This window comes from Haliaeetus albicilla, chromosome 27, assembly GCF_947461875.1.
Source record: "Haliaeetus albicilla chromosome 27, bHalAlb1.1, whole genome shotgun sequence".
NCBI lineage: Eukaryota > Metazoa > Chordata > Aves > Accipitriformes > Accipitridae > Haliaeetus > Haliaeetus albicilla.
The window spans coordinates 14,717,106-14,739,347 of record NC_091509.1 but is presented as its reverse complement, the minus strand read 5'-3'; the positions used below and the strand labels follow the sequence as shown (position 1 = coordinate 14,739,347).

The 22,242-nt window shown below is 47.0% G+C and overlaps 2 protein-coding genes across 7 annotated transcripts in view; one reads left to right on the top strand and one right to left on the bottom strand.

The window, feature by feature from the left end:
* The window catches only part of LARP1 (La ribonucleoprotein 1, translational regulator), a 48,732-nt gene extending 42,180 nt beyond the window's left edge, over positions 1 to 6,552 (top strand). For all 4 annotated transcript variants that reach the window (XM_069772447.1, XM_069772448.1, XM_069772446.1 and 1 more), the window contains one exon: positions 567 to 6,552. In XM_069772447.1, the coding sequence (XP_069628548.1) occupies positions 567 to 788 (222 nt within the window). In that variant the 3' untranslated portion in view covers positions 789 to 6,552. The remainder of the gene's footprint in view (positions 1 to 566) is intronic.
* A 1,069-nt stretch (positions 6,553 to 7,621) lies between these two features.
* On the bottom strand, positions 7,622 to 20,430 carry FAXDC2 (fatty acid hydroxylase domain containing 2). Of its 3 annotated transcripts, XM_069772450.1 has the most exons (11): positions 20,190 to 20,430; positions 19,941 to 20,061; positions 17,146 to 17,210; positions 15,962 to 16,009; positions 13,019 to 13,110; positions 12,812 to 12,915; positions 11,962 to 12,083; positions 11,430 to 11,635; positions 10,399 to 10,504; positions 9,176 to 9,342; positions 7,622 to 7,935 (listed from the first exon to the last, which is right to left on the bottom strand). In XM_069772450.1, the coding sequence occupies exons 4-11, from the start codon at positions 16,007 to 16,009 to the stop codon at positions 7,779 to 7,781; spliced, it is 1,002 nt and encodes a 333-aa protein (XP_069628551.1). In that variant the 5' UTR covers positions 17,146 to 17,210; positions 19,941 to 20,061; positions 20,190 to 20,430; the 3' UTR covers positions 7,622 to 7,778. The 3 variants fall into 3 exon arrangements, with proteins under 3 accessions (XP_069628551.1, XP_009923532.1, XP_069628552.1); XM_009925230.2 differs by having other exon boundaries at positions 19,941 to 20,430; XM_069772451.1 differs by lacking the exon at positions 19,941 to 20,061.
* Positions 20,431 to 22,242: the final 1,812 nt, after the last annotated feature.

Sequence of the window (22,242 nt, the reverse complement as noted above, 5' to 3'; positions counted from 1 at the left end):
TGATGGCCCCTGAAAATACCCCTCAGGCCCCTCCAAGACTGAGGATTTTGGGGGGCTGGTCCCCAAGCAGTGCCAGGCAGGGGAAGTCAGTGACACCTAGTGTCATGCCCTATCATTGCAGCTGTGCCAGGAACAAGCTGCAGGGTTTGAATATTGCAAATCCACTTCAGAGCAGCTTTCTGGGGAATTGGATGAGCCCATCTTCCCTGATGAGCTGAGGAGGGAGGAGAAAAGCGAGCCTTGATGGCTTGAGCAGAGCCAGCATTGTGTGGAGCTTCAGCTCTCAGACTTCTGGACTGTGCCCCTGTGTGGGAAGGAGGTGCCTAAGAGCAAGCTGTCACCCTTGTGCTTGATTGGAAGTCGGTCCATCTTTCTGTCAGCAAATCTGGCAGCAGTAGATTGGCAGAGGAGGGCAGCTGTGTGCTTGGGATGAGTATGTGTGTTCCTGGTGGGTTAGGGAGAGAAGTTGCAACTGGAGGTTTGCAGGAAGGGCTGATCTCTGATCCAGGGGGAGGGCATCTGCATTTGGAGGAGGCTGTGCTGATACTAGGGTGCTTCTCTTCCAGCCACCCATGGGGGAGGAAGGTGGACACAAGAGATACCCTACGACGTCAGGGGGAGATGGCAGGAAGCGCTACCCATCCCAGTCTTCCAGCAAAACAGTCAGCCAGTGCCCATCCAGCCAAGCCCACGCCTCACCCAGCCAGCCTGCACAAGAGGATGCCAAAAACCTGAGCCAGCAATCCCCCGCCCCGTCAGCTGCAGAATCGCAGACAGTGGGGAAGTAGGGAGGCTGCAGCCGGGGGATGGGGTGGGTTGGTGGGGGACTGGCTTGGAGAAGGGGAGACGTGAGGGGGTGGGACAGGAAGGGAGCTGGAAGGTGGGTGCCCAGGAATAGGCTGCTTGGGAGAAACTTCAACGCACACGATTTTTTCTCTTGTGGCTGGAAAGCAAAGACGATCTGCATCTAAAACACCATTTTGCTATTACAACCCTGACCAGAGCCAGACCCGCTCCCAGCAGACCCACCCTTTGCTTTCCCTTCCCTCCCCTCTTGTGCACACACTCATGTCTTAGTGTCTCTTCAAAAAAAAAATAATGTTCTGGCTGGGTTGGAAACGGGAGATTTTTTTATTATTATATATATATATCAAGTTTTAAATTATTGCTAGAAGTTCGTCTGGATTTACCAAAACAAGTCTGCTCTGTGCGGCCCCAATGACTCCCCTCTGTGTCCCCCCTTCGGATCGCAGGGCAGCCTGCTCAGGAAGCTCAGAGGAGCGAGGTTCCCTGATGGGGACTGAAGCCGCAGCATGTCACGATGCTGCGGAGCCTCTGATCTCTATGACCTGGCTGACGTCTCCCATTCCACGTGTGGCGGTGCCTCTCTGACACCAACTGCTGCGACAGGAGCATCGCCCTGTTTGTCCTTCTGGTCCCTCCTCCCCAGAGTCTTCACCTCCAACCTTCCCGAGGGTCTGGCTCTCCCTCCGCCCGCCTCTCCCTTCCATCATGGACAATTTGGAAGTCAACCAAAGGACCTTTGCCAAGGATAGGCTTGTTCTGACTCCTTCCTGTGAGGATGGCTGGTGGGAGGCTGGCAGGCACTTGGACTCAAGCCTGCGTGGACGCTGCACCCCCTGCCCCAGGAATGCCCATTGCATGCAAAGACAGGACTTTGCTGAAGGAGGTTTTCTCTTCCTTTTCCCTTGGAAAAATGAAACAACAACAACAAAAAAACCCACAAACCCCTCTAAAACAACAACGACGAAAAAACTCTAAAAAGACACATGTCCCTTTGCTTTCTTCCTTGGAAATATTATTGAAGAAAACAAACAAACAAAAAAAAAAAACAAAAAACAAAAAACACAAAAAAAAAAGTTGCCTTATGGTGGAGCTGGACCGGGGAGGCTCGCTGGCTTCCTGCACCCTGGGGCGCGCTAGGCTCTTGGCTCCCGCGGCCCAGAGACTCCTCACGGCATTGCTGCCGAGCTGATATTCCCTGCGGCCTTTCCTCTGACCCCGCAGCTCGCTCGGATGCCTCCCCCCACATCGCGGAGACCCCCTGCCAGCCCTGATTCTCATGGGGGAAGGTGCCGAGGGCAGTCAAATCCAAGACTTGTGCTCATGACGTAGTTGAAGCCGCTATGTTGTGTATATACCATTGTAGCATCCTTGCCGCAACAGCAACTGTACCTGCTTATGGCCTCGCTCAGAACCCCCATGCCCTCTCCGGGCACGCTGGGGCGGGAGGTCTGTCTGCTCCAGTCTGTGCCTCCAGCGTGGTCGGGAGGTGAGCGGGGAGATCCGTCACAGCAGCTGGAGGGACTCGTCCTTGCTGCAAGCGAGTGGGAGGGCTGGCGTGTCCCTGGTGCCACTTAATGCTGTAGCCTGACGAGGGAGCAATGCAGCCCCGGGGAACTCCGTCTCCCGCAGCCGTCACTGGCCTGGGGCCGCTGGCGGGACTTGTGTTGGGTGCAAGTGGGAGACCTGCCTGGCAAAGGAGGGCTCTCACCTGGGTTTCCTTGTGCTTCACGTCTTGGCGAGCGGCTGTGTGGAGTCTTGCGCTCGGGGTAGCATCCTTGTGCATCTCCGAGAGCTGAGATAACACCATGCTGCTCCTTGCCTAGCTGAGGCAAGGGGATGGCTGCAGAGCTGCTGTGGCATTTTCTCTGCTCCTTTGCCCAGCACCGGGTGGGCTTCGGCAGGCACACCCTCCCAGGGCTCGTGAGCTGTGTTCCCTTGTAAGCGTGTGGCCACGTGTGGGCATGTGTCAGAGGGCTGAGATCTGCTCCTGGGGCCCAGACGTAGTGCTGGAAAGTTGTGCTCCTGCCGTAAGGGTAGCAGCTCCTTTTTCAGCTAGAGCCACTTGCCTTGCTGCTGCTGTGCTCAGTCTCCTGGGTCAGGATACCTGCTTTGAAACTGGCTTGGTTGTGGCTCCGGCACCCTGTCCTCATGAGCTGCAAAGTGTGCTCCTGCGCGTGGTGCGGAGCAGGCACCGCAATGGGCTTCTCACAGATGCAGCTAAGTGCGTTACCCTCTCTGCAAAATCACAAGCTGGTAACGAATAGTGTTTTCCTAAAGTATCCAGTTGATCCAGAGCTGCATCTCATAGCTGGGAGGAGGAGTCATCTCTTCAGGGCTGTCCCTGTACGGCTGCAAGGCTGGTGGATGAGAGCAGCCAGGCGCTGAGAGTGGAGATCAAGAGGGCAAGTTTGGGCAAGTTGTCGATCAGCAGTGGCTGTGGATGCTCGTGGGGCCCTGGCTGAAGTTACCACCTTCCCGAACTGACACTGCGTCAAAGATGCTGCTTTAGTAGGTGGGGTTGGGGGGAGGTGGGCTGGTCCACGTGGAGCAGCTTCGTGAACTGCTGCTAGAATTGAAAGCACAGCTGGGTTTGAGTGAGGCTGGGTAGCTGCTACTTTGCTGTTTCCTGGTGGTGTGATCCTGCCCTGGTCTGTCCGCCCTGCCACATCACCCTGCAGCTTGGTACTGCTCGCTCACAGGTCCAAATTCGGCATGCCAACATGTCTTGAGTCCGTGGCTTGCTCCATGACAGCAGCAGTGCTCTGGGGCTGCAGGGTAGTAACTGGGCCAGGCGGGCAAGTAACGCTTGTACAGTGCTGCGGCCGTGACTGTTATCTCTGGATTTCCCCTCTCTCGTGAGCTGGAGTCAGATCTCTGAGGTTACGATGCAGCCGGGTTTGCCTCTGATTTGGGAAGGAGGAGCCTCGGAGGCTGGAGATGAGGGTTGGACAAGGACATTGGAGATGCACTGCTGGTTGTTTGTAAGTGGAAGCAGGTCTTGATGTGCCGCGGGTGGTCCTTGCTGCTGTGTCCCTGTGCTCCTCTCATCGGTGCGTGTTCTCTTTTGAAGCCAATTGTCTGCGTTTTAGGAACAAATGAAATAGGAAATGAGGAGGAATGAGCTGCTGTGGAGTTGTTGCTTGTGGAGCAGACTGTGGAATTGCTTGGGTGGTGGTAGAGGTAAGAAATTTCCTAGAGAATTTCCCAAAAACTGAATTGATTTTAAATTATTTTTTTTTATTATTATTTTTAAGGCTGAGACTCTAGTCTAGGCGCGGAAGAGGTGTGTCGTCCCCCCTTCTCCTCTGCTGAGTCAGTGGTTTGTCACATCAGTGTGGCTGATGGCCCCGTGTGAAACAACCCCCACCCCGCCGCCCCCATTTCCCAGGGGAAGGTGGGTCAGAAAAGCAACCCCAGCGGTCCCACCGCCCTCCGGATTTGCGGCCTGCGTGCCTTGTTTTACTGTCTGTCGGGCAGCAGCGTAGCCCGGGAGCGAAGAAGAGACAGACATGACACAGCCTGAGGCGGCTGTTGCTTGCTCCTGCCTATCTTCCTCCGGACTGAGGGAACGTGGTGCCCGTCGCTGCTGCTCTCAGCCGGGGCGCGATGCTCTGGTTACGGGGCAGCATCCTGCATCCCTGCGCTGCACGGATGCAGAGGCTGCCGAGTTGCGTGGTCCTTGCCAGGCTGAGGAGGGGCTGGCCGTGGCGAGGCTTTCCCCTGTCCTGTGGCTCGCACAAGGGACAGGTCTGCAGAGGTGCTTGGCCTCTTGCTGTGTACAGAAGGCATCACACACAGGCTTGCTCCGCTGCTGGACCAAGGGACGGTTGTCCAGAGAGGGGTTTTGCTTTTGAGGAAGCTCTTGCCTTCCTGCTGAGGAGGGAGTTCGGCCTTGCTTTTAGCTTGGATGCTTCACCACGATCATGTTTTGTGCTTTTTTTAATTTTAGCGGTTGGGCATGTGTACTCCTGTGAACACTGATGTGTCCCGCAGCTCGCGAGGTCTGTGCAGTGCTGGTGCCCAGCCACCGGCACGGCCGGAGGGAGCCCTGGCTGCTTTTGGAAAGGCTGGGTGAGGCTGTCGGGTCTCTGCAGGCAGAGTGGGGGGAGTGCTCCCCATCTCGCCCCTCTTCTCGGGAGGTCCCAGGCTGCTACAGCTCCTTGCCAAGGTCCCACGTGTCAGCCCGTCTTTGGGATGCAGGTGGTTACAACGGGTACAGAGCTCTGGCATGGGGTCAGGAGTGGAGGTGGAAGGTGTGTTTCAGAGGAGGCTTTGTTGCTTTGCCATGCTGATTTTGGGGGGAGGGGGGGGAATTTAAAAAAAGTAATAATCCTGCTGCTCCATTTGCCTGTCTGTCCCTCTTCCTGCTGCCCCCCTCGCACCCCTGATAGCAGCTTGTCACTGTAGCCCTTGGGGTCCCTCGAGTTTCCACAACTGCTCATCTTGCTTGGGACTGGTCGACTGTACTGTAACAAAATGATGCGTTAACCTCAGTATCCTGCCACGTGTCTCTACACGTTCCACATGGCAGTGCAGAGGGGGCCTTCTAGCTGTTAATGCCTTTCCAGTTATTTTATCAAAAGGAAAAAAAAAGGAAAACTGTAAATGTAGCAAGCTGTGTTTGCAATGCTTATATTCTGTCTCCTCTGAGACTGGTTATGTCACTTTGTCACTGTTTTGAAATGGATGCTAGGCTCTTTTTAAGAGAGGGTTGCTACACTTGATGTTAAATGCCTCACTGACTCTTTTTTTTTTTTTTTTAAAGTTTCCAATACAGGTAATAGATGAATGACTTTTTTTTTTTTTTTTTTTCTCCTAAAGAAAACGTTCATCTCGGTGGTGTGGAGCGGGTGGCTGGAGGGCAGTGTTTCAATGAGTAGTTTACAGTTTCACTTTCTGCAGACACTTGAACATAGGACCGATGTATCTGTGACAAGCACATCCCTTGGTGGGAAGCTCCAGAGGAGCGGGGAGCGCCCTGGGTGCCTTCCAGCCCCCTGCGGCGTGCGGAACCTGCTGGGATCAACCCCAGGGTCCCCGCGCTGTCCCCCTGTGGCTCGCTCTCCAGGTCTCAGCCCCGCACGGGGGCTGGCTCGTGCCAGTGGTGCCCCTCGCAGGAGGGGATGCTTGGCACCACTTGGTCCCTTGAGCCTCCCTGGTGCATCCCCGCTCCCCCTCCTTCTCTCCCAGCCTGTCCCGGTCCCGTTGGGGTTGGAAACCTTTGGTTCTGTGGCTCAAACCCCCACTGAGCTGCACCCCGGCGAGGGTGGCCCTCGGCTCACTCGCCTGGAGCAAAAGGGGTGATGGTTCGACGTGCTGGCCCTTCTCAAACCCTGTGTGTCCCAACCTCAGCCTTCTGTTTCCCAAAACTAGAAAGTGTGTGCAACCTTCTTCAGCTGCATTTATCGTAGAGACAAACTTAAAATGACTCATCACAGACCATGTATCACTTGGGAGGAAAATCTTGTTAATATGGCCCGCTGTACATGATCCATCTTCTGTCGATAGTACATAATCTTTGACCCATGTGCTAGGATCATCATCACATATAAAAGGAAAAGAAAAATGTAAAATACTTGAATGAGAGCTTGTATTATAACATTAATATTATTCAGAGTATCTGCTTTCTAGGCTGATGTGATTCATTATTCTAGTAATGCTTTAGTCCTTTGTAATTTGTGGTAATTATGCTTTTTCCTTTTTAATACAAAAAAAATGTATAAAAATAAAAACTTCAAAAGACAATGTGGCCTGGGTTTTCTGTTCTGCTGACTTGCCCTCCCCAGGGGGCTGTGGGTGGATGAACGGGCTGGGTTCATCCCCGTGTGGTTGTAGGGACTGCAGGAGGCTGGGTGAAGAGAGTTGCCTTCCACAGGCGGAGGTGGGCTGACAGCAGGTAAGTGCAGCGCAGGTCAGCCCTGCGTGTCCTCTCCTCAGTGGTGAGAGGTAGGTGTCATTTTTGTTCCAGGCCCCCAGACAGGATTGAGACTTAGAAAGATCCTGGAGAAAATTTGCAGAATGTCTCGAGCTCGGTTGTGTAGGTACTTATGGATGTGCATAAAGGTATGAGTGCTTTTTGTTGGGCCCTTTCTTACAGGGTTTTACTGATCTCCACACAGCTCAGGACAGCAGCGAGTCTTCCTTGGAACGTCTCTTTCCGCAGTTGATAGTTGCACAGAGCTTGTTTTGATTTATGTCTCCTTTTGGTGTGTGGGGAGTGAGATGAGTCACAGCAGGAGGAGGTGATACACCAGGGCTTCTGCCATGTAGCACATCAGCTCTCCTTTCCTGTCCTATATGGGGGAAACTCGCTTTATGTTTGCAGACATTAGTCTGTGGAGCAGAGATGAGAATGTGGCAGCCCTTAACTCGGACCTGTACTGACCTCTCGCATGAAGGAAAACTGCTTGGGGCAAGTCAGGCCTCTGTTGCATGTGCAGGGGAGAGCCTTTCTAAAGCTGTGGCCCCACTGACTTTCCATGGGGTTGCATCCCATATCCCAGGTGTTCTGACTCTCAGAAAAATAGTGGGTTTAATCCTATTAACATGTAGTTAGAGTGATCTTGCTGGTATTTCTATGGAATGCTGCTGCAGAGGCCAAAGCATGGCCTGTGAAAACTGAAGTGTTAAAACCTTAATAATGAGAACTCCCTAAAGCCATGTGGCTCAAAACACATCTGGCTTATGTGCAGGCAGCTAAAACCAAGGAACAGTGCAAGTAATGAAGAAAAAACCTGCTCTAAACTTTGTTTAAAAAATAGGTTTCTAGAGCAGGCTTTTTTGTGCCTTAGGTAGAAAATAATGGCAGCAAAAGTGCAGACATCTCAAGTAGCGTGTTTTAAGTTCAGCTTTGGGTTTTGTTACGTGTGAACAGTAACATGTTTCCCAATTAAAATACTATTTGGCATAAATCATTGTCTCTCACTCTGCTAGTCACGGGGCTCTGCAAGAACTGCGGGCTGCTGCTGGGTTCACTCTGCCCTCTTGGGTGCCTCGGGGATGCTTTCTGAGAGCGGTGTGAAGCTGAGGAGGACCCTGTGTCTCTCATAGGCTTTGGTTTGTCTGAACACTGTATCTGTTCCATGCAGATAATCCAGCACTCCCAGGACTCCGTAGCACTGATTGAACCTGGAAACCAAACAGAATAAACATGACTGGAAGTTACCGAGGTTCTCTCACCCTTCCTATTTCCATCTCCTTTCAGAGCCCTGAGAAACCGTCCATGCGGTTTCTGCCATGGCACCAGTCTCCCTCGCAGCTCTGTCAAAGCCTGGGTGAAACTTCTGCAACTTCCCTCTCTGGTGCCTTCATGACCCAGAAATGGTGGCACCGAACAGCAGCCGTCTCTCTCCCGGACGGCTCAGAGCTGCGGGAGCAGCTGGACAGCCACGTTGCCGTGTCCGTGTGCTCCCGAGATCCAGCTGCCCCGGGACGCGGAGCTGCTGTGCTTCCAGCACTGGTATGCTGGCACAGCCGTTCTGCCCAGAGAGCATCTCAGCTCTGCAGGGATCCATGTCCTGGCTTGAGCCGAGCTTCGGAGGAAATGACTGATAAGAACTGACACTGGTTTGGGTGTTGCCCAGCATTTGGGTGGTGATAGAACTGCCACATTGGCTGTTTCTGCAGGAGGATTAATTGTTCGAGGGTGTATGTCTATGAATTTAGTGCACATCTGGGAGATGGGACTGCTTCTTCCACTACTGTGGTGTGTATACCTGAACAACCAGCTGAAACTCTGCTCTCTCCAGTGGAGGAGGAGGCTGGGAGTCTGCCAGGAAGGGTTAATTGGAATTGTTTGGGCAAGGTGTTAACTAGGTCGGTGTTACTAATCCCAGTGTATGGGAGAAGGGCAGACAGGGAGGCTCCCTGCAAATTTATTTCAGCTGTGTGACTTGCCCTTGCTCTGTCTTTATTCTAGATCACATGCAGTGTCTTCTAAACTTCTAGGAAGAGCCTTGCAGAGAACTGTCTCTGACCTTCTGCTGGGGAAAGTCCAGGTGATACCTGCTGCTTCAGACACTGTGTGCTTTTTCCTCCCATGTAATCTTAGGAAACTTGAAACACCCAGCCTCAGCTGCGGTGTTTGTGCTTTGGAGAAAGTCTCCAAGTCAGCTGGTGGAGGAGGGTAGATGTCCGTGAGGTGTCTGGCAGCTGCGTGGGCAGGGGGCTGGAGTCCTCCGAAATCCCCATCTCTAACTGCTTTAAAAACTGACAGCATTCAGCCTGCTATCGGCCGAACTGGATAGGCTTCTCTGCTTGTACGTGAGTTACGCAAACCCACTTGACCCTCGGAAAGGAGCTTTTCCCATCAGCGATGCCAGGGCACAGGCAGGAGGGGAAGGGGAAGCTGAGCAGTGCCCGGACGTACTTGAGGTGGTGGAAGTCGTGGAACTCCGGCGACGGTAGGAAGGGCAGGTGGTAGCCGCAGTGCGAAATGCTTGTTGTTATGAGAGCAAGGGAGAACCACGCTGCGATTGAAACAATATGGGACCCCATGATCATCGGTCCAGTCATGACAGGCAGTGTGTTGGAGAGCTAGAAATGAGAAGCAAACTCTACCTCATTAACGAGTCCACAACAAGCAGGCTCTCCTCTAAGGAGCTGAATTGTTTCACGTAGGTGATACATCACATTAGTTTTGTGCAAAGAGCATAAAGGGAAGATCCCTTTGCAAACACCATACTAAAATTACATAATGATCAAAGAAATAACTTACTCTGAGCTGAGTTTCACTCACTGCAAAACACAGTCACAGCCCAAGCTCCCTCAGCTTGTAGTAGAAGTTAAGACATGAGCTCAAACCAGGGTGTGAGGGCAGCGTGATTCTAGTAAACCACCCTGGAGTCAGAGGTCTGAATTTCAGCTTCACTTTGGAATAATGCTGAAGCTGCTCTTGGGAAACCTAGCTGTAAAAGGGCATGGCCTGGGGACATGTGCAGTCCGGGCAGCAATGGGATGATCCCGGCTGCATCACTGCATTGGGCTGTCGCTGCCCAGACCAAGCTCATTGCACCAGCTAGGCTTAGCTGGACTCGAAAAAAAGAAGTCAGTCTGCTGCCCAAAGACTGTCAGTTAGGGAGACTCACTGAACTGGTGCTGCAGCCCAGGACTGTTGTTAACGGGAGATAGTACTTATAAGTGGAATCTTCTGAAGGTGGGATGTGTTTTCATGAGAAGTTTCCGCTGGAGCAGCGCTGGGAGACACTCCTGCAAACAGTGATCCCAGCCACCAGCGTGAAAATCATGACAGAATTCCGAATCCATGCAGTAACCCAGATTGTGTGTCACATCTTGTGCCGAAGGCACCGTATGTACTCCCAGCCCTCTCTGTGCTCAAGGAAGCACCATTCAGTCGGTTCCTTATCTGTTGGAGGCCCCTAAATCTGTGCTCTTAAAGCTAGTGGAGTCTGGCATAAACATACCGCAACCCTTCTACAGCCAAGCTTCTTGGCAACGCAGCTTAGCTTCCTCTTTGTAAGAAAAAAGAGTCTAAGGGTGCGTTTGCATTTCTTCTCTTACCACTCCTCCTCATCTCATGGAAATCGCGCTCCATGCAGAAACTGGAGGGTGACCATGGGAGAATCCACTTACTATGTGTTCCACTGGGTGAGCATAAATGGAGACCACGCCAATGGGGGCTGTCCATTCGTGGTGCTTCTTGTGAATGTGCTTATACAGGAGCGGGAGGTGAGCAAGCCTAAGTAGAGAAAACAGAAAGGCAGGTTTTGAGCTCTGCAAGAAAGGAACATGGAGTAACATAACACAAAATTTCTGCTGGGGACTTGCTCATGTCTCCTCTTTAACATGAAGATTTTAGAGCAGCTGGGATGAGACTCCTGGCTTGCTTCCCTGTCTCTCTCTTTCTTTAGTATTGAGCCCTTGCTCAGTTGATATGTCCACTGGCTAATGTTAAGCTTAAGTCCAGATAAATCCCATAAATCAAAGTCTCCGAATGACTTATTTGCTCAAACTTGGGAGTACTACTTAGGGGAAGACTCACTTTATATTTTCACTGTTTTGACTTTTCCTGCTGACAACTATTAGAATCAGAATTTTAGGTTCTGTGGGTCCTTCTTAAGAAATGGCTTTTTATGTGCATTTGTCCAAAAGGGAAACCTACATATTTCTGAGAATGCTGTGCTTGCTTCTGCATGGTCTTTTGCAGGCTTTTTTCTTCCTTGCTTTAATTTTTCCCTCTAATGTTGGTGTTGGTAGGAAGCCTGCCGTGTCAGGAGCCAGGCCCTGTTTCGTAGGTGCTGTACAAGTGAACAGGAGATCAGTCACTGACCTCTTGAGCTTTTTTCGTTCAGGATAATCAGTCTTGTTCTTCTCTTTTCAAAGAATGCTGGGTCACAGCTTTTGTGTAAAGCTACCTGTTTTGTTTCTTCCTTAGCCTCTAAGCTGCTCCACCTCTGTAATTTTACCCATTTTTGCTTACTGTAGTTACTGGCAACACCAAAGCCTCATGCTGTAAAGGTGGATTTCAGGACCTGTAAGTCTTTCCATATACATACAAGACAGGTGGAAGAGGGGGGACTAGGACTATTGCTGTTGCAAGAGATGGGTATAAGCTTAAAGGCGTGGAGAAAAACCACAGAGTTCTGTTCCTGTGCTCAGCTCACCTGTGTGTATAATAGAAGAGAATTTCCTCTATTAAGGTAAAGATGCTTAGCTCCACAAGAAACCAGCGGAAGGTGGGTAATTCCTTGCTGAAGGTGTTGCCCCACCATTTCATGACATAGAACATAAGCACAAGCATGGGAAAGGAGATAAAGAACTGATTACACAGCACTGTGTAGATGGCTTGGCGCAATTTTTTTGTGTCCACCTGCAAAAGAGAAGTCAGGACTTGAGGCTAAGTCAGAAACAATACAGCTTTGAGTCAGAATGATAAAGAGCTTTAGGGCTTGTAGGCAGTTTCCATATTAGTTTTGGGATCAACTTTGTAAAAGCAGTCAATCCAGATCTGATCAGTAGGCTAATTACAAGAACTGCCTTCCTCTCTGCAGTGGATATACAAGACTCAGCTTGATTGTCCTTGAATCCTATCTGGTTGCAAGAGAAAAGCATAACAGGTTCTTCTCCCCTGCTCCTAGCCTAAGAGACTGCTGGAAGTGTTTAGCCAGCAGAAGAGGCAGAGCGAGAAATACTTACAGGATCGTTCTTGCCCAGCTGAATGCGATAGCGAGTAATGAAAGTTGGCTTTCCTGTTACATCAGCCACCATGAGGATTCCATTGAAGCACCAGAAAGCAAGGCTAGGCACCAATGCAGCCCCTGTGGCGTGAGGAAAGGGCAGAGACGGGTGAATAAATTGAGAGCCCTGGCTAAATCGCAAACAAAATACAGTGGCATAGTGCCCAGAGGACCTTTCTGGGACCCAGATGTACCAGGTGCGCATCCCCTGCCCTGAGATCCTTTAAAATGGAATATGGGTAAGTTCTGATATCCGGGCAAAACCTAGGGAATGGGGAGGAGTAGACAAATGTCGCATAGGTTGAAACTTGCCACAACTGAGGCTAAGAAAGGGCTCTTCTGGGAGGCTGGGGGATCTCTGTCATGGGTGGTTTTTAAATACAAGTAGGAAAGGGTTGAGTTGATCCCTGGGACTTTGCAAGGTCCCTACCAGGCCTGTTCACCAGCTGTTAATCACAGACAGAGAGGAGTTTTATAGGTGCTGCAGCAAGAGTAAAATTCACTAATTTTACTTTAATTTTTAGTAATTAGCTCTACTGAGTCACTCGGCTCTCACAGGAGCAAAGTGTCTTCGCAGGGAAGCCATATCAGCAGCAGCAAAAAATCAAATTTTTAACCTGTATAGGGGGTCTAATGGCGAACCAGTCCAAAGGCAGCACAGTTGCACTACGTCAGCTGTGGCTGGCTTTGAAGCCTACACGTGCTTTTTCAGTGGGAGGATTAGTGAGTTGGGGAAGGTGTGTCCATGTCCCCTTTTAGATGTAATACATGGACGGTTGCTCCTACAGCAGGGAGTTGTTAAAACTCACCAAGGAAGAAGATTGTCCACTCCTTTCCCTCAAACAGGTAGTAGAGCTTTAGCCACATTGTTTGCCAGAAATGGCCTAAAGCGTCCCAGAGATTCTGCACGTTCCTGTGGGAATAAGTGTTCTCGGTTGTCCATCTTTTCATCATTCACTTTTTCCCCTCTCCAAAGAAAAGTTTCTCCTCGAGCCCCTTTGTTCGAACAATCTTACCAAGAAATAGTGTTCGCTAAGGCAGTGAATGTGAGCAGGCCGGTACCAAGGATGCAGGCGGTGACCTTCAGGGCATCCCAGAGCTTCTCTGCCTGTGAGCAAGCAACAAGAGTGAGCACGTGCCGCTGTGTCCTACACTAGCATTGTTTGTATTTGAAAGGCAGGAGGTAAAGGCAGGCCTATGATGGCCCACTTCGTTTCACAAACTCTCTAAAGAACACAATAACAAAGCTGTAATGGGATATTGTGTGTAATTGAGGGGGGGAGCATACACACATCCATCTGCCATGCTTACAGAGACCTGAAGTGTCACTGACATGTAATTTCTCTGGAATAACCACAGGGAGAGAAAGGACCACTGATTTTTCCCTCTTTGTTTTTATTTGGCATGCTTCTCGGTACCTGGAGGACTATAATATAAGGGGCTTCTGGAAAAGTCAGAGCAGTAGGAAAGGAAGACCTGGGGGTAAGGAATGGAGCTCCATCTCGACACCTCCCTCCCTCACTATTTTCTCCCTCCCAGTACGCAATATGTTTTCTTCCTGCGGCAGTCAAGAACTGTTGCGCTCAGATAATCTGATTAACAGCTCCAGTTAATCCAGAACCATTCCTCTCAACTTTCCTCTTTGCTTTGAAGACTGATTCTGAAGTCAGGCTCACGTGCCCAGAGGCTTGCCTTTTTTTCCCCAAGTATAACAGAGGTTTAATACAGGATATTACCTTTCCTTGCCTAAGTCACTTTGCTGTGCCTTCACAGGTACCACTCAGCTCTAGTACTGAAGAGTACAACTTGGCTAGTAGGTACCACGTGCCTTCTGTATAGAACAACTGCACATTAACAATGAGCCAAAATACTCAACTTCTCCAAAGTATAAAGTTCTCTAAATCCCTGCTCTCAGACACAGCAGTGTTATCTACTGAAAAAATATTCCTGTGTACAGCATAAGGGCATGATGTTAGCGTAACTCTTATCACAGTAAGGATTTTAACTATACAAAGCAACTGCAAGAGAGTCAGAAAATTACCAGTGAGACCTTTTGATTCCAGGAGTAAGTATATTCAAAAAGCAGTATTCAATATATGTGAGCATTTAAATATTTGAACCCAAGTTGTTTAGCAAATATATTACAAATGTATAATTAACTATCTGTGTTTTAGAGTAGCCCAAGTTGGAATTGGTTCTGGAGTTCAGCAATCTTAGTTTGGGTTTTCTTGGGTAAATATGCATTACATTTATCCACAGGATAAATGTTTAAAATAAAAAATCAGTGCAGTTCTAAAATAATACAGTGTAATAACCAGCTAGGGTCTTATTCATTACTCTGTCCTTCCTGTTTAACTGTGTTGTTGTGCTGCACAAACAGGCTGGAGTAAAAATAGCATGCCACATAGTTGCTGTCCTGATTGTCTCCTGTCAGAGAGGACAAACAAGAGAGCTCACTAATGTTGAATGCAGGTGTCTTTAGGGTAATGCAATATAGAGGAATCCTCTCTAGATGGCTTTCAGTGCTAAGAGCTTTTTTAAGATTCTGTAACAGCTACAGAACATTAAACATCGCCCAGGACTTGTCAGCAATATTTATCTGTCCCAGGACAGAACTTTGCTCATTAGCACTGAAACTTCCTCATTAAAACAAACAACCATTTCCTCCTATCATCATTCTTTTTTTTTTTTTCTTAAATCAAGTTAGCAACTGGGGAGGAAGTCATTTAAAGGACTCTTGCCCTACAGCTTGATGTTTGTGAACCCTATAGGTTTATATTAGAAGCAATGCAATCAGTTGCCAGCATTGTCACTGGGTGTACTGAACTACAAAGGCATGCCTGGTGAAAGCAATCTATTCCAGCTTCAGATAGTGCATGCTGGATTCTGGGCTGGAGATTTGCTCTCTTAGCAGTTTCATACTCCCAGTTGCATCCATGTTATGCCTCATGTATGCTGACATGAGATAAGACTTTCTTAATCTTTAGACCCCGGAACACCATCTACCTATTCTTCAGAAAAAAGGTTACAAAAGCTATAAAAAGCTTACAGCTTTTTAACAGAATTGTATCCTATAAATCCTTGTTGCTCCTGGGATGAAGAAAGGACATACCAAAGAAAAACTCCGCTATCTACCAGTGTGAGAATTTTTAGTTAGACCAAATAGTATTTCAGACTGTTTAGCATTTTCCAGCTGAACAACTCAGAGTTTCAAAAACTAATAACTCCTAATACTCATCAGACACTGTGTATGTCCTGCTTTGATATAGGACAAAGAGTAGCTAAAGCTCAACACTTAACCTATTATAAAACCTCTTTGGCTAGAAACTGTCTTGTTTTGAGCCTGTGTTTTTATTGCATGTGATGAAGTGATTACATGAATGAATCCCACACAGTATAATTACATGAGCTGTAGAACCAGAGAAGTTTACATAGAAAAAAAAAATATATCTCGTTCATCAAGTCCAAGTGCTAACACCCCGTTTCTCTTCCTGCCAACAGCTCCAGCACAGTAGTTCCCAATCCATGGATCGCTTGAGATCTTGCCCTTAAAGGACTTGTACAAGTTGGCAAATTCCTTAAGTGCAGAACGGGGTTGCTGCCTGCAAGGTAAAGAGACTGGGGCACATCAGCTGGGAAACTTAATTGTTTAGCAGGAGCACTTTGAGGACTGGGGCCAGTCAGGTGGCATGGCTTCTGGTTACAGGGGAGGGTTGTGGTCCCTTGCCACGCAAGCAAAGATAACAGGCCCTTCATCACTTGGTGCTGTAGCTGCAGTCCGCTGGAAGGGAAAAAAGCTGGGAAAATGTTGCTGTAGTGGTAAGAGATGAGCTCCTGGTTGTGCTAAAGTGATCAGAGCGTGGATGTGTCTGTCACTTCTCTTAGAAGATGATTGAACACATCCAGCCTTCCAAGCACCTGCATAACGCTTCCTTCGAAAGATGACCTTGAGCCTTTACCTGCTTCTGCTGCTCAGCCATGGTGGAATATCCAGAGTCTCTTTTCATCTGAAATAAAAGGTGATCTGAGTAAAGTGAACCTTGTACAGCTGGAGAGTAGAAGAATATGCTGCTGACAACAGCAAATCCCCTCAACTTCGAGCTCAGTTTGCAAAACTGTAAAGTATTTACTCTCTCTGCTCTGTCCTGCTCCCTCCTTCATGTTGGCCATCAAGCAAAGCTGAGCTCTTGAGCAGAAAAATCCCCTTATTTCCTGATGAGTTCGTATTGTCCCAGAAAACGAACAGGGATGCAATGGTAACAAAGAAAAATGGGAGAACAGCCAAAACCAAAGCTTTAGATCATGGTACTGTTGTGTTGTGGCACGGCTGCCTCCCTCCATCTGGCCCAGGAATACATTGCACTCAGTAGGAACTCCAGCGCTTCACAGACTGCAAGCAAATGATGATAATGGGACATGCGTTCTTCCATAACGACGACATGCCGTTAAACTAATAAGGATGAAACCAAAAATCCAACTACAACAAAGTGAGTTTGTGCCACAGAGAATTAACACAGTAGAGCCCCACGCAGCCTTCACTCACGTGGCAGAAGAACTCTAAGTTACAGCTTAAGAACACGGTAAGTGAGAAAATAAGCTTTGCTTCAAGTCCCGCTATGGTCAATTAGAGGGTTTAAAGTCCTAAATGGACAGGTGGTCACCTCGTAATAAATCTCCCTGTATTTGGCTCTGGCTTGACTGTTTGTTGCTGGTTTTGATTAAAAAAAAAAAAAAATCAAACCCAAGGTTTAAGTAGCTGCTGGGGCTTTGCTGCTGCCCACGGCCATGGAAAGATCTCTGTATTTCAGGACATGCTGTGGCTGTCCTAGGGATTGTTGTGCAGCTGTTTTTATATTGCTGCACTCTTACCATAAATTATAATTAGCAAAAGCTAACAGGTTTTCTTGGTTTCATGTGGTCTTTAAGAACAAATACCTGAATTCTAATAATATGAAGGCCAGGTTACTGAGGAATGCAGAATTTAATCTATTTTGCTTTTCATACTCAGAAGAATATTCAAGCACAGGAAAACTCTGTTACCTAAGGTAACAAAGGAAACCACAAAGAAGGTAGAAAGGCACCTGTCTAAGGTACAAAGAAAAACAGTTGGAAAATTATTCATTAGAAGATGATATTCTATTACCTTTATGATGGTAGCAAGCCTCTTGGGAGTACTCCTCTTGCAGCGTTTCAGAAGGGAAGAATACACTGCCAAAAAGAAGTCCTCATATTAGCCAGGAGGTTATACTTTAGTTTTGAAATGATAGCCTTCTGGACACGTTCTTACACGTGCAACTGTTTATTTACAGGTGTTTCCAGCTCTGTTTCCCTACATTACATTAGTATGCAGGTCAAGGGGCACAAGAGAGAAAAATTGGACACCACCTTCATGCTTGGGTTCCTGCTTACTCATGGACAAAAAAGGACAAGGCCAGTCCACCAAACCATATACTTTAGTGGAAGAAACTGATGTTAAACAGTTCTGAGAAGGAAAAAAAAAAAAAAAAAAATCAGGCAAAAAGTCATTTGAAACTTGAAACCACGAGCCTGAACTCCCAACCCCCTATTTCGACACTAGGGTTGTATGTACTCCTATGGGAAATGCTAACTTTTGGTAGCAGCCTTAAAAAAACATAAACAAGTTAACTTTGTCTCCCTTGGCCAAAAAAGTAGTGTCAGAGGTGCCCTAAGGTGCTATTGCTTAAAATGAGAATGTGTTAAGGAAGTCACAGTGTCCTAGGACTTCTAGACTTGCCACGAATCTGGAGCTCCTCGCTATTAGACTGTGAGTTACTAGAGCCAGTCTATGAGATCTTCGGTATGTTTTTTTTCTCAGATATATCAAGTTTGCTAACCACAACCTTATTGAAAAAATATAGTTGGACTCTAACATATCTGATGAATACCTATAAGTAGCAATCACAAATAACCTGCTAGCCTGAATAGAACAGCGTAAATAACTTGCCACAGGACAAATTGATCTTATCTTCATTTCCGAAAGACCTTCTGATCGTAGTGATGCATTTTATGTTATGTAATGTGCACTATGTGCCCATCTTGTCACACAGGTCTTCTCAGTGCAGGTGTGCCTGCTGCCTCCAAGAAAACACTACTAATACTTGAAATATGTCAAGCTTGAATAATCCATTCCTTTTTGAGGCTTTGCTCCATTCCAGCTTTCTTAACAGGTTGTTCAGAGCCTTGAACAGTTGAGTTTTGAGCATCTGCATGGAAGGAGATTCCACAGCTGCTTTGGGAAATCTGTTCCAGTATTTGATCACCTTCATTGTAAATTCCTCCCCCCCCCCCCCCCCCCCAATCTAATCAGAATTTCCCTTGTTATAACTTGTATCCCTTGCCCTTTTGCTGTGTGCCTCCCTGTCTTCTCTACAACCACCCAGTAGGGAGCTGAAAACAGCAATATGAAATTATTCTACTGGGGAAATGCAGTAAACAGTGTTGGCCATAGTTTTCTGTGGTTAAAGAGATTATTCTACTCCGATGACCTTGTAGTAGACAACATTAGATCTTAGAGAAGCAGACATAAAAGGGGTATCTCAGCTGCTTGCTGGAAGGCTGATGCTCCAGAATGGTTCCTCCATGCAGCAGTGCCGAGTCAAACTGCTGAATCTTTGCAGGCAAAGAGCTAGAGAGCAGAGCACAGCAGAAAATGTGACTCTGCTTTGAATTTTTAGGAGGCGAAAGAGCCATTGCTTGATGGAGTCCCATATTCTGTGACTTTAGGAAAGAGAATTATAATCAAATTTCTAGTAGTACTCCTTTTAAAAAAATCAAATTATGACAGAAGTCTTGCTTGGGCAAAGGCTTCCGGTTCAAAACAGTACTGCCATGTCTGCTTACTCTCTCTCACCCCAAAAATCTCAGTACACTACCTTTATTAAGTCACATTTACAGGATAAAATGTTACATTATTTACATTAAAACAAGATAAATTTTGATGGATTAGGTTTTTCCCAACATTTCATTACCTACTCTTTTTTTGTTGGATAATGTCTCTTCTGATTAAGAATACACCAAATATATTAAAAAAGCATTCGTGTAACCATGGCTGTTTCAGCAAACAAAAAAGCCCTTCAACTGCTTGGCACTGATCTCATGTTGGCAAGTTACACAGCCCCGAATCAACCAGTGAAGTTCTCAGTTGCCTGCAGCTTTTTCTGAATATTAGGCTAGAACTGGTGCTGTTTAAAAAAAAGAAAGTTCCTTTTTGGTTATTTCAAATTAGTTAACACAAAATTTGATCCAAACCAAATTCTCAACCATGAAGTAATGGTTTTTCCAATCAGTCTCTTGACGTTAAAGAGGAAACATACACTAGTCAATAAATAATTCTAATACATTTTTTTTATTGTTATTTCCATGTACTTCATCATTTGTCCAACAACTGTTCATTAAGTCACAGATCTGTTTTCACTGAATTTTCCACTTCAGGTATCAGAAAAAGCTAGTTTGTCTAGCTAGTTTATCATGTTTTAAAATGCTCAACATAATCTGAAAAGGAAAGAACTGGCATATTTTTTACATTTGTTTTAACATTTAGATTATTATTTATGTCCCATCTCTGCTGTCCCCTTACACTTCTGTTGCTCAGACAGTCCCAAGGAGGCTGCACAAGTGCTCACTTTTCCTGTTGTACCCCGGATTGTATTGCCTTGCATCCTGCTTCTGACACCAGCCAAAGAGTCCTGCTGCTGGCCAGTGCAGCTGAGTAACATGGTACATCTGCTGTGATGGACTGGCTGCCTACCAGTTTCTTTGTATTCCTTTTTCCCTCCTGCTTGAATCATCTGTTGTAGAGCTTACTTCACTGGAATCAACCTTTACAGTGTATAGACAGTGGAAAACAACCGTGCCTGAGAGAAAAAAGGCTATGACTATCCATGAAAGTATAGAACGGAAAATATAAGGACAACTTACGTGGTCACTGGAAAAGTTGCATATCAGCCACGCTATGTCGACAGACACAGGGCTAGACGTCGTGTTTGGTGGATGTCCTACTGTGCCAAGCACTGCACAGATCTGAAGGCAACCACAGTTCCTAGAAAAGCTTACAATCGTACTTCACACAGACACGTGACATTGCCTTTTAATGACTTCCTCAAAGTTTCTATCATATCTTTTCAAGCTGCTACACTCCTCAACTCTGGCTGCCCGTTCTTCACTCACCTCCTGCTGATGGTAGCCTAGGAGAGGTCCTTTGTGTGTATTCAGAGCCCAGAGTTCAACTCCTCACCTTTCACTACTGCTGTGGAAACTTTATGAGGGCTTAGGCAAAGGCGACGGGGGGTGTGTGTTTCCAAGCAGGAGCTGGCTGTCCCCTCCCAGACAAGTCATGTGAAGCCAGTGCCATGTCACTGTTAGTACTGGCAGTGTTCCCTGTGCATATGTGCATGCTGTCACTCAGTTAAGCATTTGGAATACATCTCTGCAGGTAAGAGTTTTTCATCAAGAGTTAACGGCTGTATCTGAGAATAAAAAAGCCACTGACACCTTAAAGATAAGTAGTTTTTATAACACACTAACTCATGTTTCGAGCACAAAATAGATAGTGCCAGGGCAAGTGAATGGGTCAAAGGTGTATTTGTTAAAAGCAATAAGGGTTACTGTGAAATTTGGCAAAAAACCAGCAGTCCGGTTTTCCTTGTATTGTACTAGGTCTACAAATTAAACCAATGCTGTTGCTACATACTGTCCTCAACCAGTTGCAGGTATTGGTTCCAGCTACGGACAAGATGCAAATAGGTTAGCATGTGCTTGGGCTCAGTTGTCTTTAAATGTAATGTTTACAGACCATAAAGTCTCTAATTATGGTACTGCAGAGAGCAAGATGTAATTTGCAGTAGCATTGCTCTTTATTATGCAAATGTGGCCCAAATCTGTGTTACTTACCTAATATGCAGTGCCCTATTATGAACTCAGTTCTGAGAATTGAGGGCGTTACTCACCATAACTTTCAAGATTTATTTTTTCCACACAAGAAAAACAAGGAATATCACCTCTGCCTCACAGTTAGCCTTGTATGGCCACTCACAGGTGAAGCAACACGTGCTCGTGTTTGGTAAGCAACATCTTCAAGCTAGCAGCAGCTACGGCTGCAGAGAGATCTGCAAGCATGAATAGTGATGGCGCCTCGTTGTCTGCACCTGGTTTCTTGTACCTACCACTACATCTGTATTTTTATCAATTAACTTTTTTTCTGGAAGGAGAGTATTCCCAGAACTCCCCTCCTGACCTGGCGCTGTTTGTCCTCTTAGTGTAGTAAACATTCGCTGTTGTTTCATTTCAGATTTAAGACATTGACACTTTCTCTTGACTAATCCTAACTATTCCCTACCAGGGAAAGAGTTTGTAATTCTTAGCTGTTGCTACTAATTGTTATTTATCATAGACAGCAGACTCGACAGGGAGAAATGTGATTCCTTCAAACTATTTACACACATGCAGAGGAGGAAGTGGAAATTGCCATTTCAAGAGAGGAGTACCACATGAATATCATCCTGAGCTGATCTTTATTTGGACTTGAGCTTGCACTAGGTGGACTGTTCATCCAATAGCCAAAAGTAGGTGATAAGCCAGTGAATTTCACAGACTTCAGTGTTTCTTTTTAACTGCTGTTCAATTCTGACATGGGTTATCTCTGAAATATTTATACCCACTAGGAATAAACAGCTCAGCATATTAGTCATAAGGATGTAAATGTAATTTACCTTCTGCTGCAAGTCTGTACCTAGCGCAGGTTGGCAGTAATCTAAAAGCTGCTTCTATCTGTTGGCTAGCCTGTGCCCTGCACTGGCGTCTTCACTAGAAACCCTCCAACATTAGTGCAATCTTTGCTGAGGCATGCAAGAAGTCCGATTTCTTCTCAGCAGAAGGAGTTTTTGATCAGACAATTCATAAAATAGCCTCTCTTTGTTCACTCTCCACAGTTTTTGTAATAGTCGCTGTTTGTTTCGCTATTTGAAAACAACATTAGAAGGAGAAAAACTGAGTTATCTTTCAGGATTGTGCAAACCCACACTGATAGTTCCTCTAACGTCAAATAGAAATTAGCGTACCTCACCTAATCATTAATTCCCTGCACTCTGAACTATATTTCTAACCACCTGCCAGGGCACATGTGTGCCACCACCTAGTATGGCAGCGGTACACTTTGGAAGCATCTGTGGAGCAATGGAAGGGTTAGGAAAGTGGAAATGATGGCCTTGTTGTTACGGTTCAA

What these genes read in the sequence shown, in the direction of transcription:
- FAXDC2 (XM_009925230.2), bottom strand. Translation starts at nt 16,009, where the DNA reads ATGAAAAGAGACTCTGGATATTCCACCATGGCTGAGCAGCAGAAGCAG. An exon ending in GTGGACAATCTTCTTCCTTG is followed by an intron (nt 12,084 to 12,811) that starts GTGAGTTTTAAC and finishes CTCACGCCACAG; the next exon opens with GGGCTGCATTGGTGCCTAGC. An exon ending in CACGACTTCCACCACCTCAA is followed by an intron (nt 7,936 to 9,175) that starts GTACGTCCGGGC and finishes TTTGGTTTCCAG; the next exon opens with GTTCAATCAGTGCTACGGAG.